Source organism: Pezoporus wallicus, unplaced genomic scaffold, assembly GCF_028554395.1.
Source record: "Pezoporus wallicus isolate ANWC-B61680 ecotype Strahan unplaced genomic scaffold, APGP_CSIRO_Pwel_v1 contig_8333, whole genome shotgun sequence".
NCBI lineage: Eukaryota > Metazoa > Chordata > Aves > Psittaciformes > Psittacidae > Pezoporus > Pezoporus wallicus.
This window is the reverse complement of record NW_026637037.1, coordinates 2595083-2613702: the sequence shown is the minus strand read 5'-3', so window position 1 is coordinate 2613702 and position 18620 is coordinate 2595083. Positions and strand designations below refer to the sequence as shown.

At 43.9% G+C, this 18620-nt stretch overlaps 1 protein-coding gene across 1 annotated transcript in view; it reads right to left on the bottom strand.

The window, feature by feature from the left end:
- Positions 1-16691, bottom strand: part of PLPPR4 (phospholipid phosphatase related 4) — a 33967-nt gene extending 17276 nt beyond the window's left edge. The window contains exons 1-2 of the mRNA XM_057402785.1: positions 16551-16691; positions 1676-1861 (exon numbers count right to left, since the gene is read on the bottom strand). Coding sequence (XP_057258768.1) covers positions 1676-1861; positions 16551-16628 — 264 coding nt within the window. The 5' untranslated portion in view covers positions 16629-16691. The remainder of the gene's footprint in view (positions 1-1675; positions 1862-16550) is intronic.
- Positions 16692-18620: the final 1929 nt, after the last annotated feature.

The following is an 18620-nucleotide window of genomic DNA, read 5'->3' as shown; positions in this document are numbered from 1 at the left end:
CATGCAACACTCAAATAATTCATCTGTAATCAAAGCCCTTAATGAATGCTCTGTAATGAACTGATCATCTTTCATCTCAGTTGAAGGTTTCTGATATTACCTAGGCTTGAAATAAAACTCTCTGAAGTAAAAATCAGCTTTTACCTCTCTATTGTGGTCAGTGAGCCCATGTAGATTACTTTTATGGTTGTTTTGGGAAAGTCCACGTTGGTGTTATCAGACACACTACCTAGACTGAAGAAAACCAGCCAGACTGCAGTACCAACAAGTTCTGGATTTATCAGAGTATCTGATGTTTGCTGCAAGTATCTGCACCAGGACCACTGAGAGTCTTAGCTCCCAGTTCCCAAACGAGTACAACTTTTAGTCTGATGGCTGTGCAAAATCCCTCAAAAATTGTTTTACAGCAACCAGAAGTCAAACAGAGCAAGAAGAGCTTGGTTAGAACAGAAGGACAAATAAACTAAAATCGTCCTGGAAGGTAGGGAGGGAATGGCACATGGTGGTTTTTATATGGGCATTCGCATTTTATGGGTTTTATAATTGCAAGTTGGCTGGTATTAGAAAACAAAGGAACTGGTTGGATTTAAGGGAATTCAGAGGAGCTGGCAGCAGAGATGCATCTGCAGCTGGCCTTAGAGAAGTGTCTACCCAAGACGCACAGTCACTGTTGTCCAGGGAGAGAAGAGACCCTTTCAGAAAGTTGATTCAGCTTTTTAGGTGCCTGGAATCACCCACTCCAGGTGAATTTCTCTCTCCATTTACCAAACTGGAGTGCTGTAAGCATAAGGCTCCTATCTGAGCTGCCTAAAATCACACACAATGAATTCCCTCCTGTATATATATATAGAGAGAGAGAGGTAAAGCCTTCAGATTTCATTTGATGCAGCAATTCCAGCAAAGACAGTATTCACCTCTATCAGACAATTTGTGTATGTGTTTTTCTGTAAAACAGTGACCAGACTGCTCATACTGTGACAGGACATTAGTGTTCTGCTGAAATCATCTTCTCCCTTTGCGTGAGTGATTTAACCAGCTTCCTTTTGCCTGCTTTTAATGACTACCTCAGAATTTAGAGGAGCCCCAGTGCTATTTTGGAGATTTCACTGATTTCACTGACATGATTGCTATACCTTCTCACTGAAGAAAGCTAGTTCTTGCACAGGTGGCTGTAAATGGGAGGCTTCCCTTTCCAACACAAGCTTGAATTGTTGGTGTATCTCAGAGCATGGAGATGCCCTGCCTGTAATAGTTCACGTATTTGCATAGCATAACAGAATGATTCAAGCTATTCTCACCCAACTGTGAATGCTGTTTCTTAACATTAATGTCCACTGTCAGGATCACAGAATCATAGGATCAGCGTGGTTGGAAAAGACCCTTAACATCACCAAGTCCAACTGAAAGAGCTACAGGGACTCTTTTAAGGAAAAAGTCTGGTTCTGTTATAGACGAATAAAAGATGATTTGAAAATCCTAAGGTAATTGGCCTGGATGACACTCTGCACCCTAACTGAAACCAAAGGAGCTATTTTGTATTTTTTATATGTAGATTATATATTTATATAATTTATTTATATTTTGTTTATATATTCTATGATTCTGTGATTTTCTTTATGCCACCTGAAACTCTGTTCAAAATCTTTCGTAAGTGACAGTGGCACCTTAAACTTACTGTAATTGATGGTCCAGCAAAAACCAGACTAAGCAACATCAGGAAGGGAACAGACTCTTGTGTAGGTTCAATGTATGGCATACTCAGACTCTTGTCATAGCAATTAAATCCAGCGTGAACTGGCTTGAAGACATCAGTAAGTTCAAGGAAGTAGAGGCTAACAACAGAGGATGCCAATATGGGTAACTGCAAGAGAAGAAAGCAACAAATTACTGTTTGCAAATGGAACAGCAATGCTTTTGCAAAGACAACATAGCCTGTTAATAAGTCCCTGTGATGTTTGCTATTTACATCTCACTGCTCCCTGTCATATGCATTTTGCCATCTTTAAGTAATGAATTCTCTAGAGATACGATACTGTTCAGCTGAGGGCGAATAACCCTGTTGTCTACCAGGCTACTCAAAACACCCAGTCCAACCTTCAGCTCACATAATTTGGACTTTTCATCTATGAAACATTAATAGACAAACTTCCATTTTATTTAATTGGGTTTTTTTCTTCAAAAGGGATGCTGTGTCCCATGTGAGGCTTCAGTGTGCTGCTGTTATCAGCACCCTTTTTGGTGCTTTAGCAACTCTGTCATGCATATGACAGTGCTTATATCAAAGCCAGTTTGCGTTACATTTCAAAGTAATGAAATACTGTATCCAGTGCTTCCCTGGAATCTAAATACGTGCTAATACAGTGTTTTGCCTTTGCACATTCATTGTGTAATTCTATCAAAAAAGCAATTAACTTTGGCAAGATGTGGTCTGTTTAGAACCATAATGACTCTGGTTCACAAGTCTTTTATCCTCCAGCTCTTTAGTGATTTTACTCCTCGCAATTACTGGCAGTAATTTATGAAGAGGGAAGCTGGCCCCTCTGGGGATGAATTCCACCAGCTCCTGAAAGCACAGATTGAACCACGAGGCCTCTGTGGAAGGCATTGTTTGAGAGAAGAAGTAGCAAAAAGGCATTTTGAAACCATTGGTTTCTAAGTGAGCAGAGCATGGGGGCACTCAGAGGTGACCAGCAGCGTGTGATTGTTCTGTGTATCCTTCTTGTAAGTGCTCAGAAACTGGTTTTGTTTGTTATTTCCTAGAGTCCTCACTGAATACCACTAGAACAACTGCCTGCTCCTCCATTGAGATGCAATGGTTCCTTCCCTGTGACTCTACTGCAATGGAGGTACCTATGGATAATATAATGTGACTGCCTATCTGCTTCCTATTCTTTCTGAGTTGGCTATGACATTAACTTCTCCTCGCTGTTAGCTGCAGCTGAAAAGCAAAAGCTTGCAACTACTAAATAGACTCATTTAGGTAAAATCACAAAAATCTGATAAGGCTCTTGAGAAGAAAACTCTTACATCCAGCACCTCACATTATGAGAAATAGGGATTGTCCTAACATCATTTCAGGCATATTTAGATTATAGTATTCTTGCAATGTTTAGTACTCATTTACAAAAGTAATTGATTGATTAAAATCAGTGTCATTCATTTCATTCTACAGTGGAATAAAAAAGCAGAGGTAAACTGGATAAAATATCTATATTGGGTAAATGATGGACAAAAACTGCTGTATATGGCAGAGGCACAATGGTTTCTTGCAGTAACTGGTCTTTTTCAGTTTTTCAAACCTTGGGCTTTTAAAATTCAGACTTTTTTTTGTGCATAAAGATGTAATTCTGGGTGATAAAAGGAGGGTTCTAGCAAAATGTCACTGAAACATCTTTTACTATAACTTAGTTTTTGTTCGAAAAGAACATCTTACCTCTGATGTCCTGAAGGACAAATTGGAAGAGGGTGAGTTGTGTCTTAATTATAAGGAAGAATAAAGTGGAGAATGGAAGAATTTTGCCTGTCTGGTTGTCGATGTGCATGTTGATTGCACTGTCGTGTCACATAGTGTAGAGGCTGTGATGGTGTAGAATGGGAGGGAAGGTGCATTGGCATCCCTAAGTGCTAGGAGCATTACAAAAATAACACCAGGCATCTGGTAAGTTTGCTTCAGTAAGCTGTGTTTGTGTACTTGTATATGTATAAATGGATATCTGCACTCATATACAGTATTACAGACACAGACTGTGCATAGCACATAACATACACAATATGTAATACATATAGTATGAATATATAACTGGGATGTAATCTGACATATCATATGCATGGAATAATTATATACTGTGTAACTAAACTCAGTCATGCTTCCTGTCCATCACAGGGAGAATTGCACCTCTTTAGCTGGTTGCACTAAATAGCACTGTTCCTCACTTCCTGGTGTATTGCAGTCCCTGAGTGACTATAAGGCAAGCATGCAAAATTAGTCAACACAGGCTAGACTGTTTCTACTCATTTTACAGATGTGCAGGGATCATAGAATGGTTTGGGTTGGAAAGCACCCATCCAACCTGGCCTTGGATGCTGGGCCAGCCAAGGAGCTGCTTGAGCAACTCCAGAGGAGGCCGCGAGGATGATGAGGGACTGGAGCAGCTCCCGTATGGAGACAGGCTGAGAACATTTGGGCTGTTCAGCCTGGAGAAGAGAATCTGCGTGGAGACCTCAGAGCAGCTTCCAGTGTCTGAAGGGGGCTGCAAGGATGCTGGAGAGGGACTCTGCATCAGGGACTGCAGCAACAGGACAAGGGGTGATGGGTTCAAACTGAAACAGGGGAAGTTCAGGTTAGATCTAAGGCAGAGGCTCTTCCTTGCGAGGGTGCTGAGGCACTGGCCTCTGGGCTGAGGGTGCCCAGAGAAGCTGTGGATGCCCCATCCCTGGCCAGGCTGGATGGGGCTTAGAGCAACCTCCGCTAGTGGAAGGTGTCGCTGCCCGTGGCAGGGGTTGGAACTGGATGATCTTAAGGTCCTTTTGAACCCACACCATTCTGTGATTCAATGATTCTTTGATTAAGTAGTTGAAAGTTATACCTAATGACTTAGCCAGGGTGCAGGTACCATGGGACAAAGCATCTTAGAACACAAACCTATTCCAGTGAGCTAAATGGACACAATAAGCAAAGTGCCTATTGCTCTTCTCAGAAATCATGCCCTTTTATCTAGATGTGTAGATGGTTCATTCTAGAATGGAAACACAGAGCAGGCAGGCTCATGGAGCACCTTGCACTCCCGAGTTTCGTCTTCATTCTATGTCCTTCCGTTTCTCCAATGTCAAGAAAGGGAGGCCTCTCCTTAAACAACAGGCTCTGCATTGCTCACAGGTCCACCTCTACTTTGATTATGGTATTCTTAAGCAGGCAACTGTTTTAAATGGCAATATTGAACTATTAAAAACAGGCAAAATATGAAGTGCTATTTTATTGTGAGACACTAAAATAAAAGATGTGGATAACTTCTTTTTAAAGTACTGCACTAATCATTAATTACAAAATCAAGGAATTATAAGAATTGCATTTTCCTGTCTTCTGACTTCCCTACAGGACTCCCATATTATTTCTGACTGTAATTACCCATTCTGCTAAAAGAAAAGAAATTATTCCAAAGGACTATGAAACATAACTGTATCTAATACTAATGAATAGGTTTCTAGTCAATTTACTATACGTCAGATCCCATGGGATGTTTTTCTTCCCATCTCTTTAAAACTACAGATATAAAATGCTTGCTCTAAAAGTCGAGGCTTCTAAAGAAATAACGTTTCTAAAATCTTCTAAACAGTCTAAGTGGCTATTTAATACATGAATATTTATGGCTTATTCTGCTTGAGGCAGAAGTAGTTCTGTAATTATAGACTTCAGCTCCCAACACCTTGAAAATGTCAAATGTAATTAGATGGTAGAATGTGTATTGTTTTAATTACAAAATGGAATAGGAATTTTCCTGTTCCTAATTAGAATAATAACTCCCCCCCCCCCCCACCTCAGTTCATGTATCTTGACTAATAAGTCTTTATATTTTCTTCCTTGTCTGATGGAGAAAGATCCCTGTTTAGCTTGTAGATTAGACCTGTAAATGTAGGGTTTGACCACAGTGATCAAACTGTTTTGTTTAGAGTCTGAAAGTTAGTACCACAGTCAGCACGGCTGCTGAAAGTGTTTTATTTGGGGTTTTACTTACTTAAAAGAACAAAGTTTTTCTTTGTCCTCCTGTTATTTTCTTAAGCTGGAAGTTAAGGGCCTTTATTAAGCCATAGGACTCCTCTGAACTGGTAACAAATCTTCCTGCTGGCTAACAGCTACCAGACATGTATCACGTGTTGCAGAGGACTGAAAGAATCAGAGATGCACATTACCCCTTGCCCTAGCCTAAACAAGAAGAGATTGGTAAAAAAGAAGAGATGGCTGTGAGAGGAGGTCAGAAGTGGGATGTACCAGTTCTTCAGGTTGCCCATCCCTCTCCTGTGGGCCATGCAGTGATTGCTCCTCGTGCAGTTTCAGGGTGCTCCTGATTTACTTGTGAGGATTAAGATTATCCAGGACCCACAGTGCCAGCGCAATTTGTTACTGGTTATGTGATACAGCGTGTGCATGGGAGCCCCACTGGTCCTGCCCAAAACCCAGTTGCTATGCCTTAACCACCAAACTTGCTGGAGCACCCCTGGGTAGATGGAAACGCTTCTGTTAAACTTCCCTATGTTTAGTTTTCCATGGCTTTGAGTGTATGGAAAGAGGAGCCTGTAGAGCTGTAGTCCACTAAATACAGTATTGTCATTGCTACTAACTCAGTACTGAGTTTGTAAAGACTCAGGACTGGGGCTTCTCAAACATGTTTTGTCTGTATTTGTCTTGACCTGCCTGGAGCTTTGTTTTGATTTGTTTTAATTGTAACAGCAGTTTTCCCAGGCACGTTAGAAATCAGGCAATGCGAAATTTGTTTTACTTTCACGTTATCTGTGTATAGTATAGCTCTGCATGGATTTTGTATCTAGATCTAGTAGTAACAAGTAGTTATTCTGTATAAAATGAGCTATTTATGACTCTAGTGTATCACAACTCAGATCCTTTGTCAGGAGCAGTATGATGATGATGGTGATTCTTCCTCACCCTAGGAAGCACTTGGGTTCATTTTTACATTTGCTAATGTGCTTTTAACACCTTGCTCTTTATCTTTTGGTCTTTCCCTTCATGTTACATCCCAGTTTACTCTATGTGGCATGGTTGACACATGTTGGATGATGTTCTTTGTGCTCTTCGTTACCCCTAAGCCCAGTTTTGCCAGCTGCAGTTCTGTATTCCTTTATGTGACCACTGAGTGAGTTGTTTGTAGCCTTGAGGTCTCCAGTACCAGCATATGCCCCATCTCTTCTACATCTGCAAGTCCTCCACATTGCACCCTCTAAGGCAGGAATGGAGGTCTGGCATGATAGCAGAGGTTCTTGCAACTGCGGCAGTGTGGAAGGCCAAGCCTTAGCAGGAAAATCTCACCGGAGTGGATGAATAAAGAGCACAAGTTTGTCCTTTGGATAGCTGAGCATCTGGGTCGCTGACTTCCATCAAGCACAAAACCCGTTCTTCTGAAGGAAACATTGAACTGCTTGCTCTTGAGTTAATGTGTAGGACCTTTAACTTTTCTATTCCACAGGGTCTCTGCAGAGCCCTATATTTCTAATTCAGGGTGCTCCCTCCCCTTGGAGAATTTCCAAATCATCAAAGCTTCACTAAAACCACTTTCTCTCTGCAGGCGTCACAGCCAACTCAATGGCAGTCAGATATTGATGGGTTCTAAATGACACCATGGAGACAGCGAGGCTCAAACCAAAGAAAGGTAACAAGAATGCACACACACTCTGCAGTTCCTATCTTCCCTTGAAAGGAGATGCAATTGGATGCATACATAATTCAGAACTCTCTGGGAATCAGTAGCTGCTGCAAATTCCCTTTCTCTAAAGCTGTACATTGGTAGTTATCTATCCAACTCCTATATCTGCCAGTATTTAACTAAGTAAAGGGCCCCTATTTATCTTCACAAGAATAGCATCTTAAAATCCGTGGGCTTTGCACATACTTAAACGTCTGAACCTGCTTCTTAGGTAGCAGTTCTGTGACCTGTCTTTGCTTTGTTAGAATGCACTACAAGCCTTATCTCTTATCATGAACTCATGGGCACATCCTGTGGTGGTGGTGGTGGTGTATTGGGCTGTGCTGGTGGCTACTGGCAGACTCCAGTAAACTCTTTAAACATGAGCTACAACAGTGATTAGCCTGAGCTATATTTCAGTCTGTCTAAGTGTGTGTGCATGGGGGAATGAAATGCCTCTCTTGTAATTATAGTGGAATATTGAAGTCCCTGCTCAGTGAGCTGGCTAGAATGACTTCTTTTCCTTGAGACTGGATGCAAATATAAAGGATGTGGAATTGTTTTGTGGGTTAATTTTGCCTATATAAAAGATAGGTAGAAAACAGAGAAGCCATATGCATATAGCTTTCAGAGGAAGCCAAGGCATGATTAGTCAGATGAGGAATAAGGCTAGTATGACTAGCCCACATGTCAGAAATGGTTAAGGAATGCCTGATACACTATTGGGATCTTTCATATGCTGTAAATAATTAACTAGCCAGGAAATTCTCAGATCCTTAGGTCTTTCTGCAGCCTTTCCATAGCACTGAGGAGTTCCCGAGCATGGGGCCTGCCTCCTGGTGTTTCTCTTGTTTACTGGGAATCTTTGTAAGCAACCAAGTAAACAAACAGGATTGCCTCAAAGAGGTGTCTAATGAATGCCTGCGCTTTCTCCTCATAGAAAAAATACCATCCAAGTGCTTGGGAGAAGAATGGTCTATTTAATGACAGCACTGTGTTCACACTGCAAGGCTGTGGCATCATGGAAGATGCTGTTAAAATATATCAGAAATGCCAGTCTTTGTGCCAGAGAATTCATGGGCTAAATGACAAGGCACAACAGATGGATGAGCCAAAAAAGAGAGCTGTGGTGGGCTGGAGGAGACAAGGTATTCTTAGCCAACTACCAGCAGTGATTGCAGCTTTCACCCACCATGGATCTTGTCCTGTTGTGCTGTGCTGGGAGTGTCCCTAATTCTGCCATTTTCTCTTGTTGTTTAGAATCCATGGCTCCTGCTGAGCTCCACCAGTGCTGTACCTTTACCCTCAGCGAGGCTGCTGTGCAGGGCTGGGGCTACCCCCAAGCTCAAATGCATTGCACACTGGGCCGTCAGAAGGACTCTTGAGGGATGGTGCTAAGCACAGGATGGCTGTAGACTCACTTGGCCTAAATATCAGCTTTGTAGATTATTTTATGTTCTAAAGTTAATTCTTCACTGCACAAGGCTTATAAGAGAAGGAATTCAAGCTTTTCAGAACTCTGAGATTGGCATCTATAGAAAGACTTTTTGCTTTTCTCTCTGCACTCGAGTTTCTGCTGCTTCTTGTCCTTTTTCTGGATGCAGGTTTCACCTGGCCCAAAGCTGTAAGGAACTGATCTTTTCGGTGAAGGATTTTTACCTCACCATTGTCTAAGCTTTGTGGAAATCAGTTGTAGAGCCGTGATATGAGGGTCTTTCTTCTCCTAGATTTAACACTATCGGATTTAATTTCAACTTGGATTCATTTCAAACCCCAGCTGTCACTGAAACCTATTATTGTTGCCATTTGGGAAAATTGAGTTATCCTTACTTCTAGCATTGATTTCAGAGTTTAATTCAATTGTTTGGTGGCTGTCAATTAGAGTCTAGCTTTAAAAATATATCATATATCATCATGCAGCTCCTCAAACCTCTTGATCTTTTGCCAAATGCTAATAGAAAACCTTTCACAAAACAATCCCAGCCTGGTTTGATTTCAAAAGGACCTTAAAGCTCATTCAGCTCCAACCTCTGCCACGGGCAGGGACACCTTCCACTAACAGCAGGTTGCTCCAAGCCCCTGTGTCCAACCTGGCCTTGAACACTGCCAGGGATGGGGCAGCCACAGCTTCTCTGGGCACCTTGTGCCAGTGCCTCATCACCCTCACAGGGAAGAGCTTCTGCTGATGATAAAGCTGATGATACATCATTGATAAAATTCCTATTTATGTCAGAAATCTCAGTGCACAGTAACCCTGAAAGTGCTGGTTTCACAGGGAGAAACCAGCAAAATGAAAGTGTTTAATTCTCAGGTAGGAACAACCTAAAACTACCTTAAAAAAATTCTATTGAATTAAGTGGATGTTCATTAAAGAGGATGCAAATCCTTAGGCAAAAGTTTCGTAACACAAAAAGTACTATGAATGCATTTCTTTTCAGTGTGACTTTAAACATAATTGATGATACCTTATATTATTATTACAGTTATATGATTACATTATGATATGATTTAATATTAATCAATATTTAATTAATATTGATTTATTAAATCAATGATTAGTTATAATCAACAAACACCTCCAAACAATTAGATTTGGGATATTGCGTTTACTGTTGATGATGAAACTTATTTTATGCTCCTGGTGCTGGGTTGTGGTAAATCACAAGTTTTAAAGGCAGTACTTCAGAAAAAGGCATTTTGTTTTCGGTCAGAGTATTCCCAAAGTTCAGCTCAAAGCTTCCTCAAAATCTCTATGGGACAAAGCTGCCCATCCCTACACAACACTGCAATTTATTGTACTCCATGTGTACAAAAGGGTGCCAGCCTTTCTCTGTGGTTACTCCCGCGCTGAGCACCCTTCCTACCAGCTGAGCTTTCAAGTGATGGGATCATCAGCAGGATACACTGTTTGTACCAGCTCGGCTCCTGTGTAGCTCAGGGTTCATAATAAGCTCTTCTTTATTCATTTTGGCTGATGACACAGAGCTACTACATGCTGCTACATGCAACTACATGCTGCTATATGCCACATGCCACAATATGCATGCCTGCAAGACAGTGTCTTGGGGTAGCCACATGCGACTACATGCCACATGCTGCTACATGACACACACAGCCACACACAACTACATGCTGCTACACACAGCTACCTGCAGCTACATGCCACTACACGCTACATGGCACTGCATGGTACATGCCACAAGCCACTGCATGCCACATGCCACTGCATGCATGCCTGCAGGACTGTGTCTTGGGGTAGCCACACACCACTATATGCCACGTGCCACACACAATTACATGCCGCATACAACTACACAACATGTGCCATGCACTGCCTCATGCCACTACACACCACAAACCAGTACACGCCACACGTTGCTATGTGCCACACGCCACTACAGCCTACATGCCACTACATGCCACACTCTGCTATACGCTACTGCACACTGCTACATGCAACTACACACTGCTACATGTAGCTACATGCCACATGCCACTCCATACCACATGTCACTACATGCATGCCTGCAGGACTGTGTCCTGGGGTAGCCACAAGCCACTACACACTACATGCCACTAAATGCCACACGCAGCTTTTACTGCTGGGGTACTAGGTCAGGAGAATGGTGCAGGACTGAAAAGGGAGCAGGGCCTTGTTTCCCCATGAACTACTCAAACTCTACAGTGACCAAGCAAGTAGCCAAAACCAGAGGGAGATCTAACCTGTGGCACTTGCACTTTAAATCCCAGGACAGCCTTTGCACAGGCCTGACACCCGCCTTTTAGCAGAAGATGGCCCTTTTCTGGTCATCTTCTGCTAAGACCTGAAACTATGCAGGCTGTACAGCTCTTCTGTAAGCACAGAAGTGATGTGCAGCATGTAGCGTCAGTGATTCCAACAATGAATTACAGAGCTGCTTTGAATGCGTAGGAGCATCCTCAGGCCTCAGACAGCCCCTTAATATCTGGGGGATGCTGGTGCCTAATGCAGTGTTCTAACCAAGTGTGACATCAGTCCTCTGTGAGTCAGCCACATGACAAGGGCAGCTCAATGAGCAGACTGCTAAGTGTGGTTCTTCTCCTTCCCCTCACACATGGTTGGCTCCTTTGAGAGAAAAAGTAGTGTATTTGAAAGTATTGTGCTGCTTGCACAGTATGGGTATAATGACAGCTTCTGGGGTTTTCTACTGTTTTTTTCCCCCCCTAAGGCTAATTCAAGCATAACAGAAAATCACTCTAGAGAGAAATGTGGCTACACTGGGTCTCCAACACACAGTGGTACAGTTTCATCCTTACACTAGACCCAAACATCCTGTTCTGAGGAAGAAACATTTAGCCTTATAGCCTACTCTCTCTGCACTCAGTTTTCTAATCACTGCACTCCCTTGGCTTTTACCCTGGTGTCTCTCACACCTCTGCATGACTTGCAGGTAACGAAGTGCATAATTTAAATGTGGTAGCTCATGCATGGCTGAATAGCTGGGAAAAAATCCAGATGTGACCAAGAAGTAGCACTGAGCCACCAAGTGATATGTACATACACTTTGTGTTTCAAACCCAGCTCTGTCAGTATATGGTAGAAACAAAACCTAAAGCATCTGGTGCTGAGACACAGTGAACATTCTCCACATGCATTTATTTCAATGGAAGCTGATGACTTCCTGTGTTTTGCAGCCTGCAGTCCTACAGTTATAACAGATCTTTGTGCTTTCTGCTGGTGAGGATTCCAGCTCCCTTGGGGAACAAGAAAAAGAAGTGGTCTTCCAGTACTGAAAGAAGCATTCCCAAACAATCCTACCATGGTTAACTCCTGGCTCTGCTCTGGAAAATGAAGGAAAAGAAGCAACCTGTATCTGTATGCATGCATCATATACAAGAGTCTAGCAGACAACGTAAGGAAAACATTTAACTATACAAAGGATGTTGTTCTCATCGTCCAAAATATCTCTGATTTTAATGTCTCACCATCTGAAATGTCTCTGATTTTAGTATCTCACTGTCTGAAAGGTCTCTGATTTTAGCTGCTGGAAGTTAAGCAACCAACAGATGAAGGCTGTGCCACAGGAGCACAATTTAGCTGTAGAGTAAGTGCATCAAGTTACTCAGGTTGACAACACCTTGGCCTTTTGCATTCCCACATTAATGGATGAAGCAATAGTGGCACTGAGGTCAAAGGCAAAATTCATAGCGACTTCTGTGAAACCAGGATTTAAACTGGGAGGTTTGGAAGTGGGTGAAGACAGTCTTTTTCCTTCACCAAGAAGAAATGTGTCTGTCTGTGCTGCCTCTAAACTCTGACCATTCTGCCAGGAATAGAAACTACATAAGCCAGGAATTTTTCCAGATTTCATATTAACCCACTGCCATATTTCTTCTGCAAGTGACTATCATTATGATACAGCCTGAATATGCTGAAAGTCGGTTAGCAAAAAGCAAAATGTATTCCAGGAACGCTCACTTTCAGTATCCCCCAGAGGTACGTAGACTTTTTACTATGAAAATTAATTCCTTCTTGACCTATGAATTTGCATTGGCAAGTTTTGTCTTTCTCAGGTGTGCAGATGAAGCTCAGATAACCCATTCAGGCTACAGAACCCTCAGATGCCACCAGTATGATTAGGAATAAAACAGGCCAAACTGCCTGGCAGTGCTGATTACCATGTGCTTCAGGTAAACGTGATGCGCAAGGCAATCTAAACCTCTCCATCTCACAGGGGTGTGTGCTGATCAGAGGCTCTGCTAAGCAGAACTCTCACCAGTATCTTAAAATAACCTCTAAAACATTCTTCTGAGACACAGGATACATCATCATGTTATTTTATGAATCGCAAAACTGGAAAATATGTAACTGAAACTGTTAAGATTTGCTTTGTAATGGTCATTGGTTTGCCCCTGTTTAGAGAATGACCCATCCACTTCCTTCAGAAGCACCATCTCTTCATTTCAATTCCTTTTCATTTCTATGTCTCCCAAAGCTTTAGCCTGGTTCTCCTTTTGCTGTTCCTGAGTAAATGAAGTGATACCACTCATCTGCAGAGGGGCATCTTGCTTTCATGCTTTAACTCTGGCATTGCTCAAATCTGCTACTTTGAATTACTCTGAATTGCACTGAAACCAGAATCAGGCCCAGTATTTCTTGTGCAGTGACCTGCATGCATTCTGTGTAACCAGGTTTCATCCAGTCCTGAAAGCTGCTGCCACCAAACACATGTGTTGGCAGGAGTCAGTCTCATTCATAACAGGAATTCTTAAGGTTCTTCATAGCAGAAAATCCTCAGTGTCGGAACTGTATTTGCTGCTATTTCTAAAGATAAAGTCGTTCTCTCTTCATTTGTTCTGCACGCTCGAATTATAGTAGGTATTACAGTATACAGTATATATAGTATCGCCTTTTCACTGTGTATTTCATTTGTGTGATACAAACCCATCCCTTTACTGCCACTTTGGAATTTTGACTTCCTCCCTGACCTACTATTGTTTTTCCACGTCTTCCCTGTCTAGAGAGAAAAAACAGCACTTTTAGGTGATGCAATTCCTAAACAATCTGCTCTTCCTTTGGCCTACACCTCCCATGTCTTGATGCAAAGTGGATGACAGCAAACCCCAGTTTTCCTGGTAAGCAACGTGCTACGGATATGGTATTTTTTCTGCAATTTAGGATGGGGAGGGACTGTCTGCTGGGAATGGGACAGGGAAAATTAAAGTAAATGAGTGGCAGAAATAAACAGGTTGGAATCCTGTTTCCCATCATCCATTCAACCACCATTCATGAAAGTAATAGCTTTAAAATTCAGAGAGCCTTAGTTAAATTGGATGAGTTTTGTTTTTAAATAGTTGGCTGTTGTTGGGTTGCATTAAGAACTTCCCTCCTGCTTACAAACAAAATCCATATCACATAATGATGCCAGTCAACCACACTGCGCAACTCCTCTATCCTTTATACTTGCAACCTTCTCATTGCAACTAAACTATATTGGATTAACTCCTCTTTATGAGGTACAACTCAATCTTTGGTTCTCCTTAAGCCAGGCACAATGGAAGAATCTAAACCATCAGGTCCTTTTTCTGTTGCTGTTGAAGTGCTGTGGCTGTGCTACAAAGCTCGAGAAAGGCATTTTCAGTAGTCTGAATAGAATTAGGGCACATGTGGGTAACTGCAGGGTGGGTGGACACAAGTAACACATGCTAAGGGTTTCTTTCTAAATACCATATGATTTGTTGTCAGTCTTTCCCTCAGGTGATTTCAGCGCTCAGCTAAAATATGGGAAATGGTTTCAAATCCTCCTGCTGGGTAATGGGAGAGCTGAGAACTCACCAAAGGGATTCTTAATCAATGTTTAGGCTCTCATGCATTGCAGTCAGTCTTTTTCCTTGATATTGCTTTTCCTTGTACTGAATATCTACAGGTTCATCAGGTCAAAGGGAGCCATAGATCTGTAGTTCAATAATGAGAACTCACTCATTAGGGCCCACACAGGCTCTAGGCTGTGCTCCTGTGATTGAATAACATAGAAGTCCTAAAAGTTGCTTAGGAGACCATTCTGTTAAGAGAGCAGCTGGGTGGTGAAGACATCTTCACCTCCTTTTAGATCTAGCTGTAAATGACCTGCTGAAGGTCTTAAATGTCCACGCCAGAAGGAGAACTTGCCTGCTTCATATGGCAAGACAGAGCTCAGTCAAGGTTCTCCATTGCTTGCAGAATCCTTTGCCTTATTCCTTGTAACAGCTCCAGGGAGCTTCTAGGGGAGCTACAAGTAGGCAGTTAATATTACAGCAGGCAACTTTTTTGAGCTCTGTACTTCATCCCATCTTGCCGTAGGCCAAGGCACAGTTGTGCCCACCAAAAGGCACAGTTCTGTTGTGTCTTGCAGGATCTCTATATTGTCCATGAATTAAAGTTATCTGCTAGGTGAGGTCCAGCAATCTCCCTTCCTGGTTGGATTCCCAAAGCAACAAAGGGAGCACAGAGAGCGAGGGAGCCCCTGTCTTCTTCTAGGGGCTTCTCCAAGCTTAACCTCTCTCTCCTATACAAAGCTAATGTAAGTGTATGGCACAGCAAGTGCCTCCGTCAAAGGGCTTTTCAGGAGCAGGCCTAATTCCACAGGTGGGATGTGCCTGATGCTTCCATCTCACCAGCCTCTGCCAAGCTTTCAGGCTGGTGTGGCTTATTTTGGGTAGCCGGGGAGTGCAGGGAACAGGGACATTCTGTTATCACCTAAATCCCTTCTCAACCCAACCCCTTGTAGCTCCTAGAGAATCTCCAAAGCCCTGCAAGTGCACGTGAAAGAAAACACTTTTTGTTTTCTATTTTACCCAATGTTTATATGTTAATATTTCCTATGTTAAGAATTATGTGTATATTTATGCTTTTATTTAGTTACCATTGACTTTCATCTTATTTTGCCATTAAGTTCTTCACATTATTTCCACAATCTCTCTCCGAGGTAAGTTACATGGTGCCTCAAAGAACCTTGGTCACCTCCCCGACACCCTTTGCTCAATCCATAAACCATTTTTACCTCCCTCTTACTGCTGTGCCATTAAACACATCCTCATCACACCAGTTCCCTTAAGCTTAACCTGTGTATGCTCCCGATCTTCCAGAAGCACCAAAGTGACTCTGCTTTCCAGGAAGCTAGATGTCTCCAAGTGACACACCAAGCAGCTAGTGCCTCTGCAACTCCACCTGCTCCCAGCCAAGCAGCCATAGCAGGGTTTGCCCTGTAAGATGTGCCGAGACCCGCATTCTGTTTCCAGACCAGGCATTTTTAGCTCTGTGGGAGGAAGCACGTAATCCAGGGCTTGGTAAAAGCATCACTGCTGATCACTGTGAGGACGTTTCCCAAGCATTCCCTCATGGATGTGATTTTTATTCTAGCCAAGCGGCGTTCGCCTAGCAGCCAGCCCTTCTTGAACATGTCCTCCTCCTGCAGGGTTCCTCTGCACACAACATGCTTTAGTTGCCCAAATCTTCCCTTTTCCGAGCAATTCCTAGCCAACAATTCCTCGTGACCAGGCTGCAAGAAGACGTTCATTACGCCGCCCCTTCTGGGGGGCTCTAATTTCGGAACGGCAAAGCATCACGTAGGGATCTGCACCCCGCGGTGCGGCAGCATCCCCCGCGCCCGCGCCACTCACCTCCACGAAGTAGAAGCAGGGCAGGAGCGTGACGCTGTCCTTGGTCACTTTGCCCTTGGGCCGCTCCTTGGCGGACATGCTGCCGGCGCTGCGCCGCCCGCCGCAGCCGCGCTCCGCTCCGCGCCGCTCCGCCCGCAGCCCTGTGCCCGGCTCCGCACCGGCTGTGAGCGCGTCCCCGCCGCCGAGCGAGCGCGGGGCTGACGTCAGGAGGCTGCGGGCTGCGGGGTCCCGGACGCTTTAACTGCTTCGCAGCCAGGATGCACTGGGGCACAGGGATGCGCTGGGACACGGGAATGTGCTGGGATATAGGGAAGCGCTGGGGCTCAGGGATGTGCTGGGATGCGGGGATGTGCTGGGACACGCAGATGCACTGGCTGCAGTAGGCGGCTATGCAACCTGTGCCAGCGCCGCAGCACCCTCACAGGGAAGAGCTTCTGCCTTATCTCCAGCCTGAACTTCCCCTGTTTCAGTGTGAACCCATCACCCCTTGTCCTATCGCTACAGTCCCTGATGAAGAGTCCCTCTCCAGCATCCTTGTGGCCCCCCTTCAGACACTGGAAGCTGCTCTGAGATCTCCACGCAGCTTCTCTTCTCCAGGCTGAACAGCCCCAACTTTCTTAGCCTGTCTCCATATGGGGGCTGCTCCAGCCCCTGATCATCCTCATGGTCTCCTCTGGACTTGCTCCAACAGCTCCATGTCCTTCTCATCTCAAGGATGTAGCAGGTCTGCTTTGCACTAGTCTAAAAATGATAGTGATGGCCAAGTCCGGACATGGCTATGGTGCATTTCCCGCCTTCTCTCTAGGCTTTCAACTTGTTCTCTGTTGGGACTCAGCTATAGGAGCCACTTTCTCAAATTAAGGAACCAAGATACAGCTAAGGTGCTACTCCATCATTTGTCCTTTGCTGTGCTGCCTGCAGTGCAGTCCTAGCTTCTGCCTTACCTGCCCAAGCTTCAGCGGGTAGCACCTGACATTCTCCATGCAGAGGGTCTGTATCTCACTTGATCTCCTGATATCCAGAGAGGGCTGCACTCATTTGGACCTTTTATCCTGACCTAACATAATGGAGTAAGAGTATTTCTTCTCTGCTCAAGACTGACATCTAGGTTCCTGTGTGTCCTCTGTAGAGCTCATGAATATTGATGGAAATGGGAAAAATCCTTTGCTGAGTGTAATGATAAAGCTTTTGGACTGATTATATATTAACATCTGGAAACACACAAGTCCCCTCAATGCTCTTGCATTCAGCTTTTGTGACAGTTATTAGAAACTATGAGAGTGATTCAAATTTACCTTGTTGCTCTAGAAGTATGAGCAGTCTTCAAATGGGTTCATCATACATTTATGTCCTTACGAAATTCCCTCAGCGTTGATATGACAGGGTGGAATGGGTTATGTGTAAATGAATGTATTGGGTTTGCATGGCAAGGGTTGGGGGACACAGAGGTGGCTTCTGTTATAAGCTAAGGCTTCTTCTCTTTCCCATAGAGCCAATGCCAGCTCCGAGATGGACCCGCCACTGACCAAGGCCCACTCCATCAGCAGTGGTGGCAGTGCCTCTGGGGTAATGGGCTGAAGAAGGGAGGAAAAACCAAACAGCAACTTCAGCTGGAGAAAGGAGTGAGAATGTGTAAGAAACAGCCCTGCAGACACCAAGGTCAGTGCAGGAGGAGGCAGGAGGTCCTACAGGCACCGTAGCAGAAATTGCCCTGCAGTCCATGAAGGTTAACAAGGGAGAAGATGTGTACCTGCAGCCCATGGAAGTTAACAAGGGAGCACCTGCAGCCCATGGAGGTTAACAAGGGAGCAGATACCCACCTGCAGCCCATGGAGGACCCTATATACCACCTGGGGCTGTTAGATGTTTGCATTAAGCTGTTGTCCCATTGGAAGCTTGTGCTGGAGCAGGTTTGCTGGTGAGAGTTGGGAGCTGTGCTGGGGTAGCCTGTTCCTGAAGGGTTACCCCCTGCTGAAGGGAAGTACACTGAAGCAGTTCATGAAGAACTGCGGCACATGGGAAGGACTCATGGAAAAGTCCATGGAAGACTGTCTGCTATGGGAGGGACCA